Below are 19,871 nucleotides of genomic sequence, written 5' to 3'. Positions count from 1 at the left end.
TTAATCCCAATACTCAGGAGGCAAAGTTAGTGAATCTCTTGAGTGTAAGATCAGCCTGCTGTATAAAATGAGTTCCAGGCCAGTCAGTGATACACAGTAAGACCTTGTCTCAAAAAAAGAAAAAATACTAATCTAAAAGGGAGTGTTCTATAAAGACAAAGAATAAATGAAACAAGTAGCAAGACAGACTAAAATTTAGTCACATTAAGTGTAAATACTATAAACAAAAATACTGTCAAATTGAACAGAGAAACATGATTAACTATAGACACCTACAATAAAAATGTTAATGAAAATGCTCAAAAATTAATGTAAAATGATAAATACATAAAACTATGAAAGAAAACTGAAATATATTAGCATCAGACAATATAGGTTTTGAAGCAAAAAAACAAGATGCTAATTCGTAATAACAAATGAACCAATTAACCAAACAATTCTAAAAGATCTCAGGTTGCAAGGCAACTTATGAATCTGAAATATGGGGAGATACAGAAGCCTGCAGGGAGGGACAAAATGCAGCACTTGCTTGCCTGGTCAGTGATTACTGTGTCAGTAAGAAAAATTCAGCTGAAACAGTGAGTTGGAAGCAGAATGTAGTACAGTGCAAGGCTTCTTAAACTTTTTTCTACTTGTGATCCCCCTACATCCAAGAAATTTTTATTCAACCTCCAGCACATAAGTACATAAAATAGGTATACAAATCAAGCATCCTTTAATAATAAATGATAAAGAAAAAAATACTTTTAAAGTGTTTGGTATACATATAATATTATCATTTACTTTGATGAAAGCAAATTTTCATACTACTATAATGTATGTGCTTATTTATTTTTAAATAAAAAATTAAATCTTTGGCCTGCTCTATAGGTAAAGACACTTATCACCTAGTCTGAAGACCTGAGTTGGATCCCTGGAGCCCTAATGGTGGAAAGAGAGCACAGACTTTTATAAGTTATCCTTTGACCTTCATAATCTGTACTATGGTTCATGTGTGCACATATGCACATGTACTTGTGCACACACACACATACCAAATAAATATAAAAATTAAACTTACCTGAATATTTGATTCTTCAAGACATAGAATATTTTTCAGAGGTGATTGATACTTTGATTTCATAATCATCAATGTTCTTTGCATAAATATGTAGTAAAAAATGACAAAAATTTAGGGCCATTCCAGAAATTGTTGGAAATTTTATACTAATCCTAAATCAAAGTCTATTTAATGATTTTTTTATGAAATGCAAGCCAGCACACAGTAATTTTACAAACCAAAGATTCTAACATAATACAATGCAAAGATAGACAATGAGGAATGTCAGCAGGAAAATACTGAAAGTCTTTGTTTTCTATTATTTTTCTATAAAAGCCGAAAAATTTTATAAACCATATGAAAACATATCTTATAACATTATACTCTAATAACCTGTGTCAAGATATTTTAGAAAGCCGGGCGGTGGTGGCACACGCCTTTAATCCCAGCACTCGGGAGGCAGAGGCAGGCGGATCTCTGTGAGTTCGAGGCCAGCCTGGTCTATAAGAGCTAGTTCCAGGACAGGCACCAAAGCTACAGAGAAACCCTGTCTCGAAAAACCAAAAAAAAAAAAAAAAGATATTTTAGAAAGTGTTTGTTGGTATGGTGGCTTGCATATGAAATATATGCATGTATGTTCAGAGCCAAGACTTCAGTGAAGTTGTAGGATACAGCATGCAAGCATTGCCATAAACACCTTGGATTTATTATTCATTTGGTTTTTAATTAATTTTTGATAGGTACACATTTATCAAAGTTTTACTGTTGCTAAATTTTGCTCAGCATCCACATTTAACCCTCTATTGTGTGATAACCCACAGTTTAAGAAGGCGGAGTATATTGGAAAAGGGTGGGGCCCTTGGGCTCTATTAAGTATGGGAGAGTTAAACTCTGTCAGGCTTTTCCTCCACAATTCCTGTCAAGTACTTATCAGGCCAGCAACCATAGAGTAAACCCAACAGACAATGAAACACTCCTTTGAGTACCAAAAGAAACTGACTATGAGGAAAAACACAAAAAGATATAATTTAAGAGGTATAGCTCATTGGAAGAAGATTTGGGCACCGTGAGTAAGGCCCTGGGTTCTCTCTCTCTCTCTCTCTCTCTCTCTCTCTCTCTCTGATGGAGGAAGGTCATTGGCTAATAAAGAAACTGCCTTGGCCCATTTGATTGGCCAGCCTTTAGGTGGGTGGAGTAAACAGAATAGAATGCTGGGAGGAAGAGGAAGTGAGCTCAGATGCAGGGCAGCTCCTCTCAGAGACAGACGCCATGCAGCTCATCGCCAGGGCAGACGCGATGAAGCACCGACCCAAGATGGACGTAGGCTGGAATCTTCCTGGTAAGCGCACCTCAAGGTGCTACACATTTAATAGAAATGGGTCAAGCAGTGTTTAAAAGAATACAGTTTCCGTGTAATTATTTTGGGGCATAAGCTATCCAGGCGGCCAGGAGCTGGGTGGGAATGCTGCCCGCAGCTCCCTCTACAGAATGGCCCCCAACATGTGGACAACTATATCCACAGAAAGCCTGAGAAATCTTGGGAAAGAATAGAGTAAAGCATGTTTTCTTGATAGTAGCAATTTCTCAGGTCTGCTCTGCTTGCTAGAGGCAAGCAAGCACTCTCATCTAAGAGAGGCTTCCTGACTCAGTTTTAGCTGCAAACCTTGCAGCACTTTTAGGAGGTCCAGCCACGAAACACTTAAACGGTGTTGATGAAAAGCTGAATGAATGTTTTTCAGTTTTCAGCTGTAGCAGGAAAAAAGTTGTGCTGTTTAAAAATGCTGGCTTTCTGGGCCTTCCGGCCAGGGCAGACTCTGACTGTTTGAGGAAGGAGGGCCGACTACAGAGAGAGGACTTGAGTGTTGTCTGTTGCAGCTTGCTTGCTGGCAGGGACCTTGAAACGCCATAGACTTAGACTTGTGGCAATAAAAATGGCTACAGCCAGTACCTCAGCCATGAGGCTGGAAAGCTAAGGAATGGGCTGGATCCAGCCATCAAAGCCACAGCTTTAAACCTACCCATATTGCTCAGTAATTTAAAGGCTCATGTGGTCAGAAAGAGAGAGAGATACAGTAAAGAGAGATTCAAAAACAAAACAAAACAAAAAAACTTTTAAATGACTTACAGTGTGTTAAAAATATATGCAGGCTAAAAGTTAAAGTTCTTAAAAGTAAACAGAAAGGAAGAAAGAAAGTAGTTGGGTGTGGTAGTACACACCTTTAATCCCAACACTTTGGAGGCAGAGGGAGATTGACCTCTGTGACTTCAAGGTGTGGTAGCACACGCCTTTAATCCCAATGCCTGGGAGGCAGAGACAGAAGGATCACTAAGAGTTCAAGGACAGTCTGGTCTACAGAGTTATTCCAAGACAAAGATATACAGAGAACCTGTCTCAAAAAAATAAGTAAAAGTAAAAATAAACGAAATAGAGTTAAAATAAAGCTGTACAAAGATGGAAAATACACAGAGAATTTTGATACTGTATGCTATTATGCTGTCTTTGAATTGTTTGAATGCTGAGGAAAGAGCAAAAGCTGCTAAAAGATATTTGTTTATTAATGCTGCTGAACTAATCCAACATAGATATTTTGAAAATACCTTGACTTCAGAATTTGGATCTAAGGATATGATACTTTGGAAAAGAGATTCTTCTTTTGTTTTCACAGAGGATGACACCCTGTGGATTATTTCTATCCCAATATGGTATGATAGACCACGCCCTCCTGAAAGGTTGCTGTGAACACCCTCAAAAAATTACTTCACTCAACTGCCAACTGAGATGAAACTAGCACATAGGTTATACCCTGAAATATCTGATTAACAGCGCCCACATTCAGCAGGAAGCAGTTTGGAGAGAAATAACTACGTCCATATTCCCAAATATTGTTTATAAATGTTCTTTTACATTTAAAGGGGGATATGATATAGATATGAATAATTTGCATTGGTATGGATTTGACTTTATTGATTTAAATTTAAGGTCAATTTTATTATATGTATATGTATTTCTGACCTTGACTAAAGTATTGTAATTGTATAGTTCATGTAAAAATGTATATAGGTTGTTAATGGATAATCATTAATAATAATCAAGCTTGTAGTCATGTTAGTTAGATTTTTCTAGATGTACATAGATCTATTTTAGATAGACATTTTCATATCTTTCAAAGACTACAGAATATGACATTTTTAAATGTTTTAATAACTTAGGACTTTTCATGACAATGAGACACGTCTGCTCCTGGCAGCACCAATCTACTTCAAGAGGAAGATGGGCATCGAAGAGGATCCTTATGGAGTTTGATAGCCATTTGGGCAAGAAACTGTTCTTGCCTGGACTGATGCATAAACTGGACACAGAGAACACTCAGAGAGAGGACTGCTGAACTTGCCTAAAGGTAAGATGATCTTTCAGGGTTCCTGATTCATGAAAGAGTCTGTGAGACATTCTGCAGGACACAGCAGAAAGTGACTGAACTGCCTTTGAAATTTCCTGCTTCATTGAAATGTCTGCAGGAAACTATGGGCCTGTAGGCTGAAGATAGATGCCCCAACGGTACAGAGGAACTTTGGGTGATGTCTCTGTCATTTCTAGAGTTTGGAAGTTGCTTATTTTTTGTTTGCTTGGGTAATATTGTATCCTTCTCGAGTCTTTGATGTAGTTGAAGAATAGATAGTTATAGTTGTTTTCCTTTGTTATGATAAAAGATAAAGTAGATGTAAATATTGTAACTGTAATTTTTACTTGATAACTGTTTTGCTATATGTAATTTTGCTATGTTAAAGTTAAAGCCTTCATTTTTTTTTTTGTTTAAACGGAAAAAGGGGAAATGATGGAGGAAGGTCATTGGCTAATAAAGAAACTGCCTTGACCCATTTGATTGGCCAGCCTTTAGGTGGGTGGAGTAAACAGAATAGAATGCTGGGAGGAAAAGGAAGTGAGCTCAGATGCAGGGCAGCTCCTCTCAGAGCCAGACGTGATGAAGCAAGCCGCCAGGTCAGACATGCTGAGCCTTTCCTGGTAAGATTGGTGCTACACAGATTATTAGAGATCGGTTGATCGGGATATGAGAATTAGCCAGTAAGTGCTAGAGCTAATGGGCCAAGCAGTGTTTATATCAATACAGTTTGTGTGTTGTTATTTCGGGGCATAAGCTAGCCAGGCGACCAGGAGCTGGGGTGGCAGGAACACAGCCCGCAGCCCCCACTACATCTCTTTCTTTCTCTCTCTCTCTCTCTTTCTTTCTCTCTCTCTCTCTCTCTCTTGGTTTCTTGAGACAGGGTTTCTCTGTAGCTTTGGAGCCTGTCCTGGAACTAACTGTTATAGACCAGGCTGGCCTTGAACTCACAGAGATCTGCCTGCCTCTGCCTCCCCAGTACTGGGATTAAAGATGTGCGCCACCACCACCCAGCTTGGGTTACCTCTCTTGTGCTAAAAATAATATCATGTTTTTTTTTCCAAAACTACAAAGAAAAATGGACAAACCGGCCAGGGGGTGATAGTGCACACCTTTGATTCCAGTATTTGTAAGGCAGTGGCAGTTGGCTCTCTGAGTTCGAGGTCAGACTCGAACAGAGTGAATTCCAGGACAGCCAGGGCTACACAGAAAAACTCTATCTAGGCGGGGGGGGGGGGAGAAAGAAGGAAGGAAGGAAAAAAGAGAGGGAAGGAGGGAGGGAGGGGGAAGGAGAAGGAGAGAGAGAAAGAGAGAGAGAGGGAGGGAGGGAGGGAGGGAGGGAGGGAGGGAGGAAGGAAGGAAGGAAGGAAGGAAGGAAGGAAGGAAGGAAGGAAGGAAGGAAGGAAGGAAGGAAGAGAGTTGAGTGAGCTTGGGGATGCAGGCCTACAATTCTAGCTACTCAGCAGGATGAGGCAGGGAAAATGCATTTCAAGACCATCTTAAACTACTCTCTCCTTTAGCCTAGGGACAGTGTGGTAAGGGAAGAGTTCCTTTGCAAAGACAATCAGGGTCTGGGCCATAAGCCTGAGACTCCCACAGACTGTTCCCCTGAATTAGGTACTGCTAGCCAAATCTCAAAGCTCAACAAATAAAATTAATATTTTAATGTAATGAAACTAGCCAGAGTAACAATAAAATTAAGCCCAAAACAATCAGAAAGAAATAATAAAGATGAAAGAATAAACCAATGGAATTAAGAAGAAAGAAAATAGTAGATATCAATGAAAATGAAGGCTAATTCCTTGAAAATATCAGAAAATTTAACAAAACTCTAGCCAGAGTGGTCAGAAAAACAGAAAAACAGATGGCCTAAGTTACAGAATAATAAATGAAAAAGGAAGCCCTTACAGATCCTATAATGGGAAAAGAACAAGAAGGAATACAGCAACTAACTTAATTTTGATATATCTGACAATTCAGTAGAAACTAAGAAAAGCCTTGGCAGACTAAACTACTACAGATCATTCAAGAAGCTATGGATTTTCTAAATAGCTCTTTAAAGAAATGGAATTCTAAGTTAATGATACCCTTCCCAGAAAGAGATGGTCAATTTCAAATTGTTTCAAAAATGAATTCAACCAGATAGATTTAAGAAAAAAGGAATACTAATTGTATGCAAAATCTTTCAGAAAATGCAAGAGAGAACACTTCCCTTTTTATTTTACATGCCCAGCATTATGCTAATATCAGAACCAAACAAAGTCATGTACACACACACACAAAGGAAAACTATGTCTGTATCTACCATAAACAGAAGTACAAATGCCTGCAGCAAACTACTAGCAAAGCAAATCCAATAATACATGACAACCACATGAAGTTTATCCAGGGAGCTCATGGCTGGCTCAGCATTAAAAAAACATAGGAGTCTAGGGATCTTGGTAATAGAGTGCTTACTAGTAACATGTGCAAAGCCCTGGGTTCCATCTTTAGCATCACAAACATAAAAAGGAATCACAGCAAAATCCTTCTCAAAAACAGCAAAAATCAAATAAGGATAGCCAAGAAGTCACCATAGTAACAGACTAAAGAAGAAAAGCAAATTGTTACTTTATAGATTAAAAAGTATCAATTCTCATTTTTAAAAAAAATCTCAGTAAACTAGGCAATGGTGGTGCCTTTAATCCTAGTACTTAGGAGGAAGACGCCGGTGGATCTCTGAGTTTGAGGTCAGGCTGGTCTACAGAGCTAGTTCCAGGACAGCCAGGACCACATAGAGAAACCCTGAGTCAAAAAAAAAAAAAAAAGACAAAAACAAAACAACAACAACAAAACAAACAAAACCATAGACAGACAGACAGAAATGCTCAGCAAATTCAATTTATTTAAAGTGTCTACAAAATACCTATAGTTGAGACCAGAGAGCTGCTCAGTGTTTAAGAGCAGCTGGGGATCGTGCAGAGGGCCCAGGTTTGATTCCCAGACCCCACAAGGCGACTCACAATTGTTATAATTCAAGACCCAGGGGATCTGACTCCTTCTGGCCTTTATAGGTACTGCATTACGTGGTATATAGATATGCATGCCAGCAAAACAGCCATACACATAAAACAAAAATAAACTTTAGCTGGGCGGTGTTGGTGCATGCCTTTAGTTCCAGCATTCAGAAGGCAGAGGTAGGCAGATTTCTGTGAGTTCAAGGTCAGCCTGGTCTACAGAACAAATTCTAGGACAGCCAAAGTTAAAAACAGAGAAACCTTGTCTCAAAAAAACAAAAATAAATAAATAAAAAATAAACTAAAAGAATACCTATAATTGAAATATTTGAAATTAAAAACTTAAATGCTGTTATCCCAAATATTGACATGGCAAAGGATATATTTTCTCATCATTTTTATAAAACAATGATCATACTACAATTTCTAAGTACAAGCAAGGCCACAAGTACTAATAAGTGACTAATTTCAATAAAATCAATTAACACAGTAATTTATAAATTATTATAGAAAAGCAAACGACTTAGAATAATCAAACCAACTCAGAAAAAGTAAAACAAAGAGGCTAAAACTAAATTTTTATGAAGCTATGCTCATCAAAAAGTATGATATTGGCATAAAAATGAACAAATAGTTGATCATAAAACAGACATTCAAAATCTGATATTTTGATTTTCAAATTTTTGAAGTCTTAGTTGGGCATGGTAGTTTGTGTTTTTAATTCTAACATTCCAAAATCAGGAGAATTGCTATGAGTTTGAGGCCAATGTAGGCTACATAGTGAATTCCAAGCCAGCCTGGACTATAGTATGAGATCTTGTCTCGAATAAAAAATAAAATAAAAACTATAGAGTGGTAGAAAATATTTGCATTTGCATGCCCAACAAAAAAAATTGTATCCAGAGGCAAAAGAAGCACCTGTCACTTAGTGTTATATTGGCTTAGTTTATAAATTAGCATAGTCTGACATGTGCACATGTGTGTGAGTCCAGAGGTTGACATTGGGTGTCATTCTTCAATCACTTCTCTACTCTACCTTTGCTGACAGTGCCTCTCACTGAGCCTGAAACCCACCAATTCCACTAGACTGAATAGCCAGCAAGCCCCATGTTCCTCGTGTTTCCACATTCTTACTGATGGAATGATAGGTATACATCACTGTGCCCAGCTTTTACGTGGGTGCTGGGAACCTAACTCAGGTGTGACTAAGCTATCTTCTCAACCCTCTAAGTAATTTAAACATTACTTAAACCAATGGAACAGAAGTAAGCTAAAAGTTCATCAATAGAAAACTTAAGTAATTATACACCTATTATAAGTAATATTATACAATGATTTGAAAATGAAGTAAATCTATATGCACTAACTTGGAATAATATATAGACTGGTTGTAAAAAGGAAGAGAAAATTATTGGACAATCTCATTTATGTGAAAAGAAAATTACAGATTTTCTAAGAAAATTTCTAGAATAATACCACAGAGCTAACAGCTTTTGTCCTTAGGAACAACCCTGAGAAGGGTAGGATGTGGGAAAACTTCTATTCATTCCTACAATGTTTGAATTTTGATGATAAGAATAAATGTCTAGATTATTTGTGAAACACAAAAAAGAAATCAGCTTTCTTCAAAAAAGGGCAATGATAAAAACTAACTTTTTGACAGCCTTGGCTCATGTAATCAAGTAAATGAAATACAATGTACTGAAAGATTTGCCTGAAAACAGACTGAGCTTCCAGTTGTTAATACAAACATTGATGGCCTGCCAACACAAAGAACTGGGTTATTGTCCCAGTTATGCTAACTAGCTTCATTACATTAGTATGCTAATATATTATAACTATGGAATGTGTAAGAACCTAAATCAATTCTTTTCTGTTTCTTCTGGAGCATCAAACACTGAGCCTACTTTAGAGATAGCAGCCAGTGAGGGAGTAGAAATTACTCACAAGAGTTGAATTAAACAGCACTGCCTGACCTTGTCGAAGTGTCTCATCGTTGCCCTCTAGTGGCAAAATTAATTCCTGCATCCCTTAGTAATCAGGGATTTTTCAAAGACAAAAAAAAAGAGCAGTCTCTATAAAACAAAACAAAACAAAACAAAACAAAAGGTTCTCAACCAGGGACTGAAAGATCAAAGTTTATGCCTAGGTTCTCTTCTGCTTTCAATCTTGTCTATCATCACATACTCCACACATCTCTATTCATTATCCACTCTTAGCACAGGGCCATTTTAACAAACAAACAAACAAAAAAAACTATATATGACAAAAGATCTACCCAAGTATTCCAAAATTATGAAACACTAACAAAGTTTCCTAAACTAGCCTGTTGAAGACAAGATACAAACCAAATTGGAGGGGGGTTGGTGAGTCACCCATAAACCTTCTCTAGACTCATCATCTTTCTGAATTAACTACTGGAAAGTTTGTTCCACTCTGAAAATATCATTTAAATGACTTTCATTAAGGGCAGCAAGGAAAGCCACTCAGGGAGCAGCACTGCAAGCCTCACCTGCACATGTAGAGCAGAGGAACATGTTTTTGCCTCCTGCCTCCTCTAAATCAATGCATCTTCAAAATAGCTGAAAACTTAGGGAAGCAGCTTGATGGTGCAAAGAATGACAGATGGGGGACTTTGGGCTTAGGAATTTGTGGAGTCAAAAAAAAAATGATGCAGGGCCAGGCATGGTGATACACAACTGTAATCCCAGCAGAGGCAGGCAGATCTCTGAGTTCGAGGTCAAGCTGGTCTACACAGTGAATTCCAGGACAGACAGAACTATGTAGAGAGGCCCTGTCTCCGAGGGGGGGGCATACTGTTATTATTCAAAGAAATGCTCATATTTCTGCATCTATGATGGCTACATACTAAACAGAACAACATTCTTTGATTCAGCAGCACAAACAACAAAAACCTTTCCAAAGACTCCTAAGAGTAAGATACTGTCTAAACCAAAAATGGAGGGGAGGGGAACCACTGGGCAGCTTGAAATTCAGGAAGTGCTCTTGTTACAAATTCTAGAAGTATCCATGTATTATTGCATTCTTCTTGTAATCATGGACTTCTACATGATATGTGCTCTTCAATATGGAAACACAAGTATTGGTGAATATGGACAAAATGAGGACACCAGTTGGAAAGCTATAAACACAAGTACCAGGTAGAATCGCATTTGGAGAGGGATGCCTCCGCAGAGTGCAAACCATGGCAGGGTAGTTACCACCAGCACACTTTGGTTTCGCAGAGAAATTAGGAATTATGAAGGACAGGGATCCATCAATGTACTTCCAGCGCCCCCCCCCCCTCAATAAAGGGGCAAGAAAGGCTAATATCTGTTTATATGCAGCTCCCTGGGGACTAAAGTGGTTCTTGCTTTGCTAATGGCTAAAGACAAATCAGTAGCAATTAGATCTTTAAGCAGAATATTTTAAAGATCTTATCCTGAGAACTCTAGATATAATGAACTTTTGAGTTGTGGGCAGCTTAAAGATGGTCATATAATGTGTAGAAAGATGTGCTTTTCCAAGTGTCCCTTATTTCATAATAACAAATGTCAATGGTTCCTGCTGTACTAAAAAAAAAAGCATAGTGTCATCATAAAGAATATGCTGAGAAGGGACATGATGAGAAAAGAGTTACACTGTATGGTAGGCTCCCAACAGGAGTGTCCTATGATAGCTACAATGACAGTACTCATTACAGTCCAAGAGGAATGCAGCAGCTTCACTAAAGTATCCCACACAGGTATCCTCTTACTGTCCACTTCCCTGTCCCTCTCTCTGTTCTCCTCACTGTGAAATGGAACTCCAGTCAGACACAGGGCACCCTTTAGAGATGTCTCTGTGGCTGCTCCAGAATACAAACCGGCGTTGGGACTTTTAGCCCCAACCCACCTCCCTCCACAGCTGATTGTGGCAGCATAGAGTGATTGAACACAGCGGGCAAGAGGTACCAGGCCAGCCTGCTGCAGGGTGCTGCAGCAACACAGCTCGACGTAAGATTTCACTTTCCGTCGTCCACCGGCCTCGCCTGCAGCTAGGGCGCTGAGAACAGTTACGTTTGGCGCGCCTAAAACCAGGGACTCCCCAGGACCACGCACGGCCACCCCACGGGCATAGAACCGAGGACACGAAAGCCAGGGGTGAGTCGGCGCCCCTACTCACATAGCGCTGTAGCTTCCTCTCTGGGGGCGACTTGACGAGCCAACCCGTGCACACGGCGTCGCCCGTGCTCATCGTGGCCGCTAATGCCGCTACGGCTGCTTCCTCCAGCTGGGCTGGCCGCCTGCGGCAGGAGGAAGTCTAGCTAGGGATGCCCCGGGGCGGGCCCGCCAGCATAGCGCCGCCCCAAGCGGCCGCGCGACGCCCCCACCTCCGGCCCCCCGGACTTGAGGAAGGGACGGCAGCCAGGGCTGTTCTAGAGCCTAGACGGCCAGGGCAAAAAACAAGCAGCAAAGTTAAGGAAGCCCCTTCGAGCAATTGCTGTGCCACAAGAGGCTCTGCCTCTGGAGACCCCAAGCAGGACAACCTGCAGCTCTCACCGAGTGCCTAGAGTGCTATCTTCATAGTCATAGTAAAGGAAGGAAGGAGCCCGCCCACGAGAAAAGCTTTAAGTGACCCAGTGGTAGCATCACAATGAAGCTGTTGCCTCTATCCACCCCTGAACACTCATGCCAACAAGGGTTGGTCTGCTGGCCTCAGGGGTTCAAGAACAAAAACCTATGGCCCACATTTGTCATATATATAGTTTAGAGAGGAACTCCTCTTCCATTTTCCTGTCCCATTTGATTGCTTGCAGAGTACTGTGATTTTTCTTCCCCTATTCCAAAGATTGTCTTCAGTGATGAGCTACCTGGATAGAACTGTTTAAACATTCTAATGAATGCAAGTGATCCAAATTCAACAATAGTACTATCTGCACCTTCTCTGATTCTGGGGCTTTAAAGAATGAATCTAGGGCTGATTAAGCCAGGTTGTGTGCTATGTACATACTCTAAAAACAAACCAAAAAACCAACTAATGTTTATTGTGATCGTAGTACCATATGCTGGCCATTGTCATAAGTGCTTCACAGCACCTACACAAACACCCTATAAAATATATTGTCAATTTTGACCAAGCATAAGATGAGAAAATAATAATAATGTCCCCTGTATATAGCACACACCCAAGAAGTCACCCATAGCAGTTAGGGTTAGTTGTCTGTCTCAAGACTTGTCTGTCTCATCCCTCTAAACACCACCTGCTCTTTGTGAACACACTTTAAAAACTGGAAAGCACCACAATAAAGTTAGAATTAGCATCCAACAGACCATCCATGTGATGTTTGCTGGCATCTGGTCAGCTTTCTAATCTGCAATGATCTTTTCCCATGGTGTGATGCTTCTTACTTGGAAATGACACTTAGAAAAAATAAAAAATTTACAAAACAATTACCACACTACATTTACAATGTCTAGGGAGAGATGACCATCTATATGGTATGATTCATTGTCATTGTACAACCAGGGAGAAAAAAGAATTCATTTGAGGTGTTTCAAGTGGGGAGGGATTAATTTCACAAAGGTGGTACTTAGCAAACTCATTGGCAGTACAGCAGCAATGAAATCAAGGAGTGCCACTAGTCACGACTTCAAGGCACATCCAGAGTACAAAGCAGAGGCTGAGAGTCAGTTTCTGTCACAAAGCTGGATTCCAGCTGCCGCCAACTCATGTCTCAGACCCTATTTCACTCTGACCATCATTGCAACCATCTGCCTCCTCTCAGAGTTTCAAGTCTCACATTAGCCTCTATAGTTAGCCAAACCCAATTCACATGAAGAAATATAGATAAGAAATATAGATAATATCTTTATTTAACTTTCTTACCTCTCCAAATACAGAGGGGAAATCTAAATTGAAACTCTTCTTGCTACTTAATACATAATACACACTCATTGTACACAAAATAAAAAAGCACAGCCAGGTGGTGGTGGCACACATCTTTAATCCCAGCACTTGGGAGGCAGAGGCAGGCAGATCTCTGTGAGTTTGAGGCCAGCCTGGTCTACATGGTGAGTTCCAGGACAACCAGGACTGTTACACAGAGAAACCTTGTCTAGAAAAACAAGCAAGCAAACAAAACAACAACAAAAAAACTATAGAAACAACACATTCACACAAAGCAATGCTATTATCTTTTCTTTTTCTTTTTTTTTTTTTTCTTTTTTGGTTTTTCGAGACAGGGTTTCTTTGTGGTTTTGGAGCCTGTCCTGGAACTAGCTCTGTAGATCAGGCTGGTCTCGAACTCACAGAGATCCACCTGCCTCTGCCTCCCGAGTGCTGGGATTAAAGGCGTGCGCCACCATCGCCCGGCTGCTATTATCTTTTCTACAAATTAAGAAAATACCCCTCGGGGGCTGGAGAGATGGCTCAGAGGTTAAGAGCACTGGCTGCTCTTCCAGAGGTCCTGAGTTCAATTCCCAGCAACCACATGGTGGCTCACAACCATCTGTAATGAGATCTGGCGCCCTCTTCTGGCGTGCGGGCATACATCGAGGCAGAATGTTGTATACATAATAAATAAATAAATCTTAAAAAAAAAAAAGAAAATACCCCTAAAAGAGCTCAATGGTTCCACTGTATTGTACAATTACTCAATCTAGCCATGTCTGCGGGATAGTTATTCTCCTAGTTCAGGTACCATCCCATATCAATAACCTACAAGCTAAAGAAAAATATATAAAACTAAGCTTTGTGAACTTTTACTTGACATGCACAAAATATAGACAAAACAAAGACAGGAAAAGTTGAGGAGAGGGAGAACACAACAAAATATTCTGTGATTGCTCATGAGTCTAATTGGTATGTCTAATTTATTTCCTCTATTTGCTTTCTAGCTAGGACATCAACTGGTAAAAATTCTTTGTCTAGTGCAGTGATTCTCAACTTTCCTAATGCTATGACCCTTTAATACAGTTCCTCATGTTGTAGTGACCCCCCCAACCATAAAATTATTCCCATTGCTGCTTCATAACTGAAATTTGGCTACTGTTATGAATCGTAATGCAAATAACTATGCTTTCTGATGGTCTTAGGTGACCCCTGTGAAAGGGCTGTTCAACCCTCAAAGGGGTCAGGAGCTGCAGGCTGAGAACTGCTGGCCTAGTAGGTGAACAAAACCTTTTATTTTCCGGTTAAGTCTAGAATCCCAGTGATCTTGCCTGAATATCTCACTGTCAGGAGATGCTCTGAGGATCCTGTGGATTCAAAAACATAGTCCCTCTGGTCTTCTTGTTTAAATACAACCCTTGATAAAAATTTCCACTTGATAATCACATAATTCATACTATAATTCATACATAATCACATAATTCATTGCTAGAATCTATGGTTGCAAAGTTTCCTAGCATAAAGAATGTCAAATGGCCAGGTGACAGTCTCAGTTTTCAAATTGTCAAAACCAATGTCTCATCCTTGGAGAAGCATTTCTCCCATTGGGAACCAAAACTTTCTAACCAGAAGAACTCAAAGTTCTGGTTATGGAAAGAAACACTTGAAAGTGGGTTGTTATGTGTAATCATAGAAGGAACTACTGCAGATTGCAGCTCTTAATTCCAGACACTTATCAGTCCTGACCTTGGGGAAGTAATGTTGTTTAGTAGTAGTCACTAATTGAACATATTGTGATGATTTTCTTGGTGAGAAGTGCTGTTACTTGAAGTATTGCAAATACAAATATAGAGATAATCTAATAAGTGTAAGAGCCAGAAGAAATGTGGCTTTGAATATAAATTCATGAAGAAGTAAGTGTCTATTAAACTGAAAACAAATTACTGCCCTTCCAGGGTATATAGTCCAATTTCTGCTGCCAGGTGCCTTGTTGGCCCTTCCAGAGATTCAACTACATTTGGGGAACTCATTGTTGGTCTTGGTTGAGGGAACATTAAACAATGAACATTGATTATGAACCTATCAACTGTTTCTAGTTTTAGGGGTCTCATTTATGGATGATTCTCAACCTTGTTCATGCCTCTATAAGAAAGAGCAGTCTAACCTTGAAAGGGAGGGAATTCAAATAGCAAACAGATTTTTTGTAGTGATATTTCATTTGTATTTTAATAAATAAAGCTTGCCTGAAGTTCAGAGAGTAAAACAGCCACACTGATCAGCCTTACAGACCAGGCAGTGGTGACACACACCTTTAATCCCAGCAGCCAAACTAGATTGTCATAGAAACTAGGTGGTAGTGGCACATGCATTTATTCCCTTTATAAAATGGAAGGAGACAGCTCTCACACACAGTCTCATTCTGAAGCTTCCTTGAGGTAGGATTGCCACTTCAGGCTGAGGTAGAGGTAAGAGCCAGTAGCTGGCCATTTTGCTTTTCTGACCTTCATATTGAACCCCAATTTTTGTCTCTGGGTTTTTATTAATCGTGCTACAATTTTTGGAAACTGAATTTACTTTTATGGTTTATTTAAAATAGGTCTAGTGAAACTGGGTAGGGTAGCATTGTGTTTATCCTGGGTTTAGTTTTATGGTTCATTCAGTAGTTTAAATCCTATAACTAGAAGAAATCATAGAAATGAGTGATTGCTATTACAGAAGAGTTTCTTTGTCAGTTATGTCAAGAAGATCATATGAATGGCTCAGTGGTTAAGAGTATATACTTTTCTTACAGATGACCTTAGTTCAGTTCCTAGCACCCACAATCATGAGACTCACAACTGCCTTTAATTCCAGTTCCAGGAGAAACAATGTTTTGGGCCTCCATGAGCACCTGAATTTCTACCTACACACCACATTTTAAAAAGGTCATGAGGACTTATTTACTATGAGAAAAGGGAAAACTTGAAATGTACATGGCCATAGAAAATTTTTTTCAGAAGGAAAATTAGAAAACCCAAATCATAAGCAGACTAGGGGAAAGAATTACATATATGTATAAGGGACAATAATAAGGTTGGAAAGCTTGTGCCTTTCTATATCTCCTCCCTCTTGTTCATCTTTTACTTGAGTAAATCTATGAAGCATGAGACTTAAAAGCCTGAAGTGCCAGGGTATAAGTTTAGATAGGCTAACCCACTCTTTCCTATGTAAACATCTACAAAGTACTTCTTTGTAAGTGAAAGCCACTTCCATATATCCACCTTAAGGTTGAAATTTGGCTTTTTCTTTTGTTATTTCTATGAAATTTTTCATTTCAAATTATACTGTTTTTCATGTCTCACAAAAAGTTCTATCATTATTGATATACTTGAAAGCTATATGAAATTGTCCCAAATCCAGATCAAATACATCTTAACTCAGTCTATGAAGCCACTGTTATTCTAATACCAAGATCAGAAAAAGGTTTTGAGAGCCGGGCGGTGGTGGCGCATGCCTTTAATCCCAGCACTCGGGAGGCAGAGGCAGGTGGATCTCTGTGAGTTCGAGACCAGCCTGGTCTACAAGAGCTAGTTCCAGGACAGGCTCCAAAACCACAGAGAAACCCTGTCTCGAAAAACCAAAAAAAAAAAAAAAAAAAAAAAAAAAAAGAAAAAGGTTTTGAAAAGAAAATGAAAACTATAACCCAAATATGGCTAATGAATATATACACAAAAAGCCTAAGCAAAGTAGAACCAACTAAAACAAATACATAAAAATAATTGTATACTATGATCAAATGGGCTTTATCAAAAGAAGGGTGGCTTGTTCAGTAATTAAGCACTAATAATAAACAAAATTTTCTAGGCATATAGGCAAAAATTGAAAAGCCATGTGTAGTGAAGAGGAGCGGCAGGCCGCTTCCCACCACCCGGCTAGCTTTACACCCGAAATAATTACACAGAAACTGTATTCTTTTAAATACTGCTTGGCCCATTAGTTCCAGCCTGGCTAATTCTCACATCTTGATTAACCCATTTCTAATAATCTGTGTAGCACCACGAGGTGGTGTCTTACCAGGAAGGATTCTAGCCTGCTTCCATCTCGGAGAGGAGAGCTATGGCGTCTGCCTGACTCGGCTTCTTTCTCCCAGCATTTTGTTCTGTCTACTCCACCCACCTAAGGGCTGGCCTATCAAAGGCCAAGCAGTTTCTTCATTAATTAACCAATGAAAGCAACAGATAGATAAATGACCCTCCTCCATCATTTCTCCTTTCTCTATTTAAAAAAAAAGAAAGGCTTTCACTTTAACATAGTAAAATTACATATAACAAAACAGTTATCAAGCAAGAATTACAGTTATAATATTTATATCTATTTTATCTTTTATCATAACTAAGGAAAACTATAACTATAACTAACCATTCTTCAACTCCATCAAAAACTCCAAAAGGATATAATATTACCTAAGCAAACAAGAAATCCAAAACTCTAGAAATGACAGAGACATCTCGCTGCCTGTATAGTCACCCAAAGTTCCTCTGTACCGTTGGGGCATCCATCTTTGGCCTTCAGGCCCATAGTATCCAGCAGACTTTTCCATGAAGCAGGAAATTTCAACGACAGTTCAGTCACTTTCTGCTGTGTCCTGCAGAATGTCTCGCAGACTCTTTCATGAATCAGGAATCCTGAAAGACCATCACACCTTTAGGCAAGTTCAGCAGTCCTCTCTCTGTGTGTTCTCTGTGTCCAGTTTATGCATCAGTCCAGGCAAGAGCAGTTTCTTGCCCAAATGGCTATCAAACTCCTTAAGGAGCCTCTTCGATGTCCATCTTCTTCTTGAAGTAGATTGGTGCTGCCGGGAGCACACGTGTCTCATTGTCATGAAAAGTCCTAAGTTATTAAAACATTTAAAATGCCATAGTCTGCAGTCTTTGAAAGATGTGAAGAATGCCTATCTAACTGAAATATATCTCTATATATCTAGAAAATCTAACATGACCACAAGCTTGACTATTATAGATGATTATCCATTAACAACCTATATACATTACATTTCTAAATGAACTACACAATCACAATACCTTAATCAAGATTAGAAATATGCATATACATATAACAAAACTGACCTTAAAATCCATACCAATGCAAATTATTCATATATATCATATCCCCCTTTAAATGTAAAAGAACATTTATAAACAATATATGGGAACATGGGCACAGTTATTTCTCTCCAAACTGCTTCCTGCTGAATGGGGGCGTTGTAATTTAGGTCTTTCATGGTATAACTTGTGTGCTAGTTTTATCTCAGTAGGCAGTTGAGTGAAGCAATTTTTGAGGGTGTTCACAGCAACCTTTCAGGAGGGCGTGGTCTATCATACCATATTGGGATAGAAGCAATCCACAGGGTCTCATCCTCTGTGAAAACAAAAGAAGACCCTCTCCAAAGCATCATATCCTTAGACCCAAATTCTGAAATCATAATACCCTTATATCCATTATGGCTTAGCTTGGCAGCCCATGTAATGAAACGTCTCTCTGTACTTAGCTCCTTTACAGTCAAAAGATTCAAAAAAAAAAACACAATAATACAAAGAATCCAGACTCTTTGTGAATTATTCATTTTTACATGGCTTATTTTTCTTTATTTCTTTTAATCTATAACTATCTGTACTCTGTCTCTTTAAAGACTTTACCTTTTTTTTAAGGCATTAACTTTATTCTCTATATTCTTTTTCTTCTCTCTCCCAAGCCTACGTACACTCATCCAACATTGTGATCCATTTAGAAGTCTTTTATATCTGAATCTGTCCCACTGTGAATCTGTAATTCTTTACTGTCCAGGAGCACGTCTTAAAATGTTAAGCACTTCTTGAAAACTTAAGTTGCGCCATATAGAGGTAATACTGTACTGCCTGTTTACTCCCAGTCTAAACTTTAACTGCGCTGTTGTTATGGTAATTACGATCATTCCTGCCTGAGGTCAGCACAGTTCAGCATGGCTGAGCGAAGCTGGAGGCTTGTGACTGAATCAGTTGCGCCTCTGAGCTGCAGAGCAGCGGGCTGCTCTGGCTGTTGGCTCCACCTCTCTCCAATTTGCTCTCCTGCCTGCTTAAGCCTGATGCCAAAGTCTGCCCAGGCAGGAGCGCAGGCATGGTCTCAGAGTACTTTATTCCCGATCCTGAGCGGGAACACAAACACCCAGTCCCACAATTGCACCATAGCTGGAGTTCCACCAGTGACAGGGCCCAGGAAGCTGCGTTTTAAAACCACACATGGCTTTTTTTTTTTTTTTTTTAAGGCTGCCAAGTCAGGAAATTCTGTGGCATGCCACCCACAAACAGCAAAAAGCTGCGTTAAACTCTGTTTTTTCTCTGTTTAAAATTAAGCTCTCTCAGGTTTTACGTGGAGTTTGTTACCACATTGGGCGACCACTCTGTAGTATGGGGAGTGGCAGGCTGCAGCCCCGGCTCCCAGCTAGCTTTACCCGAAATAATTACATGGAAACTGTATTCTTTTAAACACTGCTTAGCCCATTAGCTCTAGCCTCTTACTGGCTAATTCTCACATCTTGATTAACCCATTTCT

At 39.4% G+C, this 19,871-nt stretch overlaps 1 protein-coding gene across 1 annotated transcript in view; it reads right to left on the bottom strand.

Moving 5' to 3' along the window:
- The window catches only part of Gab3 (GRB2 associated binding protein 3), a 97,580-nt gene extending 85,911 nt beyond the window's left edge, over nt 1–11,669 (bottom strand). The window contains exon 1 of the mRNA XM_057760055.1: nt 11,598–11,669. Coding sequence (XP_057616038.1) covers nt 11,598–11,669 — 72 coding nt within the window. The remainder of the gene's footprint in view (nt 1–11,597) is intronic.
- Between the last annotated feature and the right edge of the window lie 8,202 nt (nt 11,670–19,871).

Source organism: Chionomys nivalis, chromosome X, assembly GCF_950005125.1.
Source record: "Chionomys nivalis chromosome X, mChiNiv1.1, whole genome shotgun sequence".
Taxonomy (NCBI): Eukaryota; Metazoa; Chordata; class Mammalia; order Rodentia; family Cricetidae; genus Chionomys; species Chionomys nivalis.
This window is presented reverse-complemented; position numbering and strand designations above follow the sequence as displayed.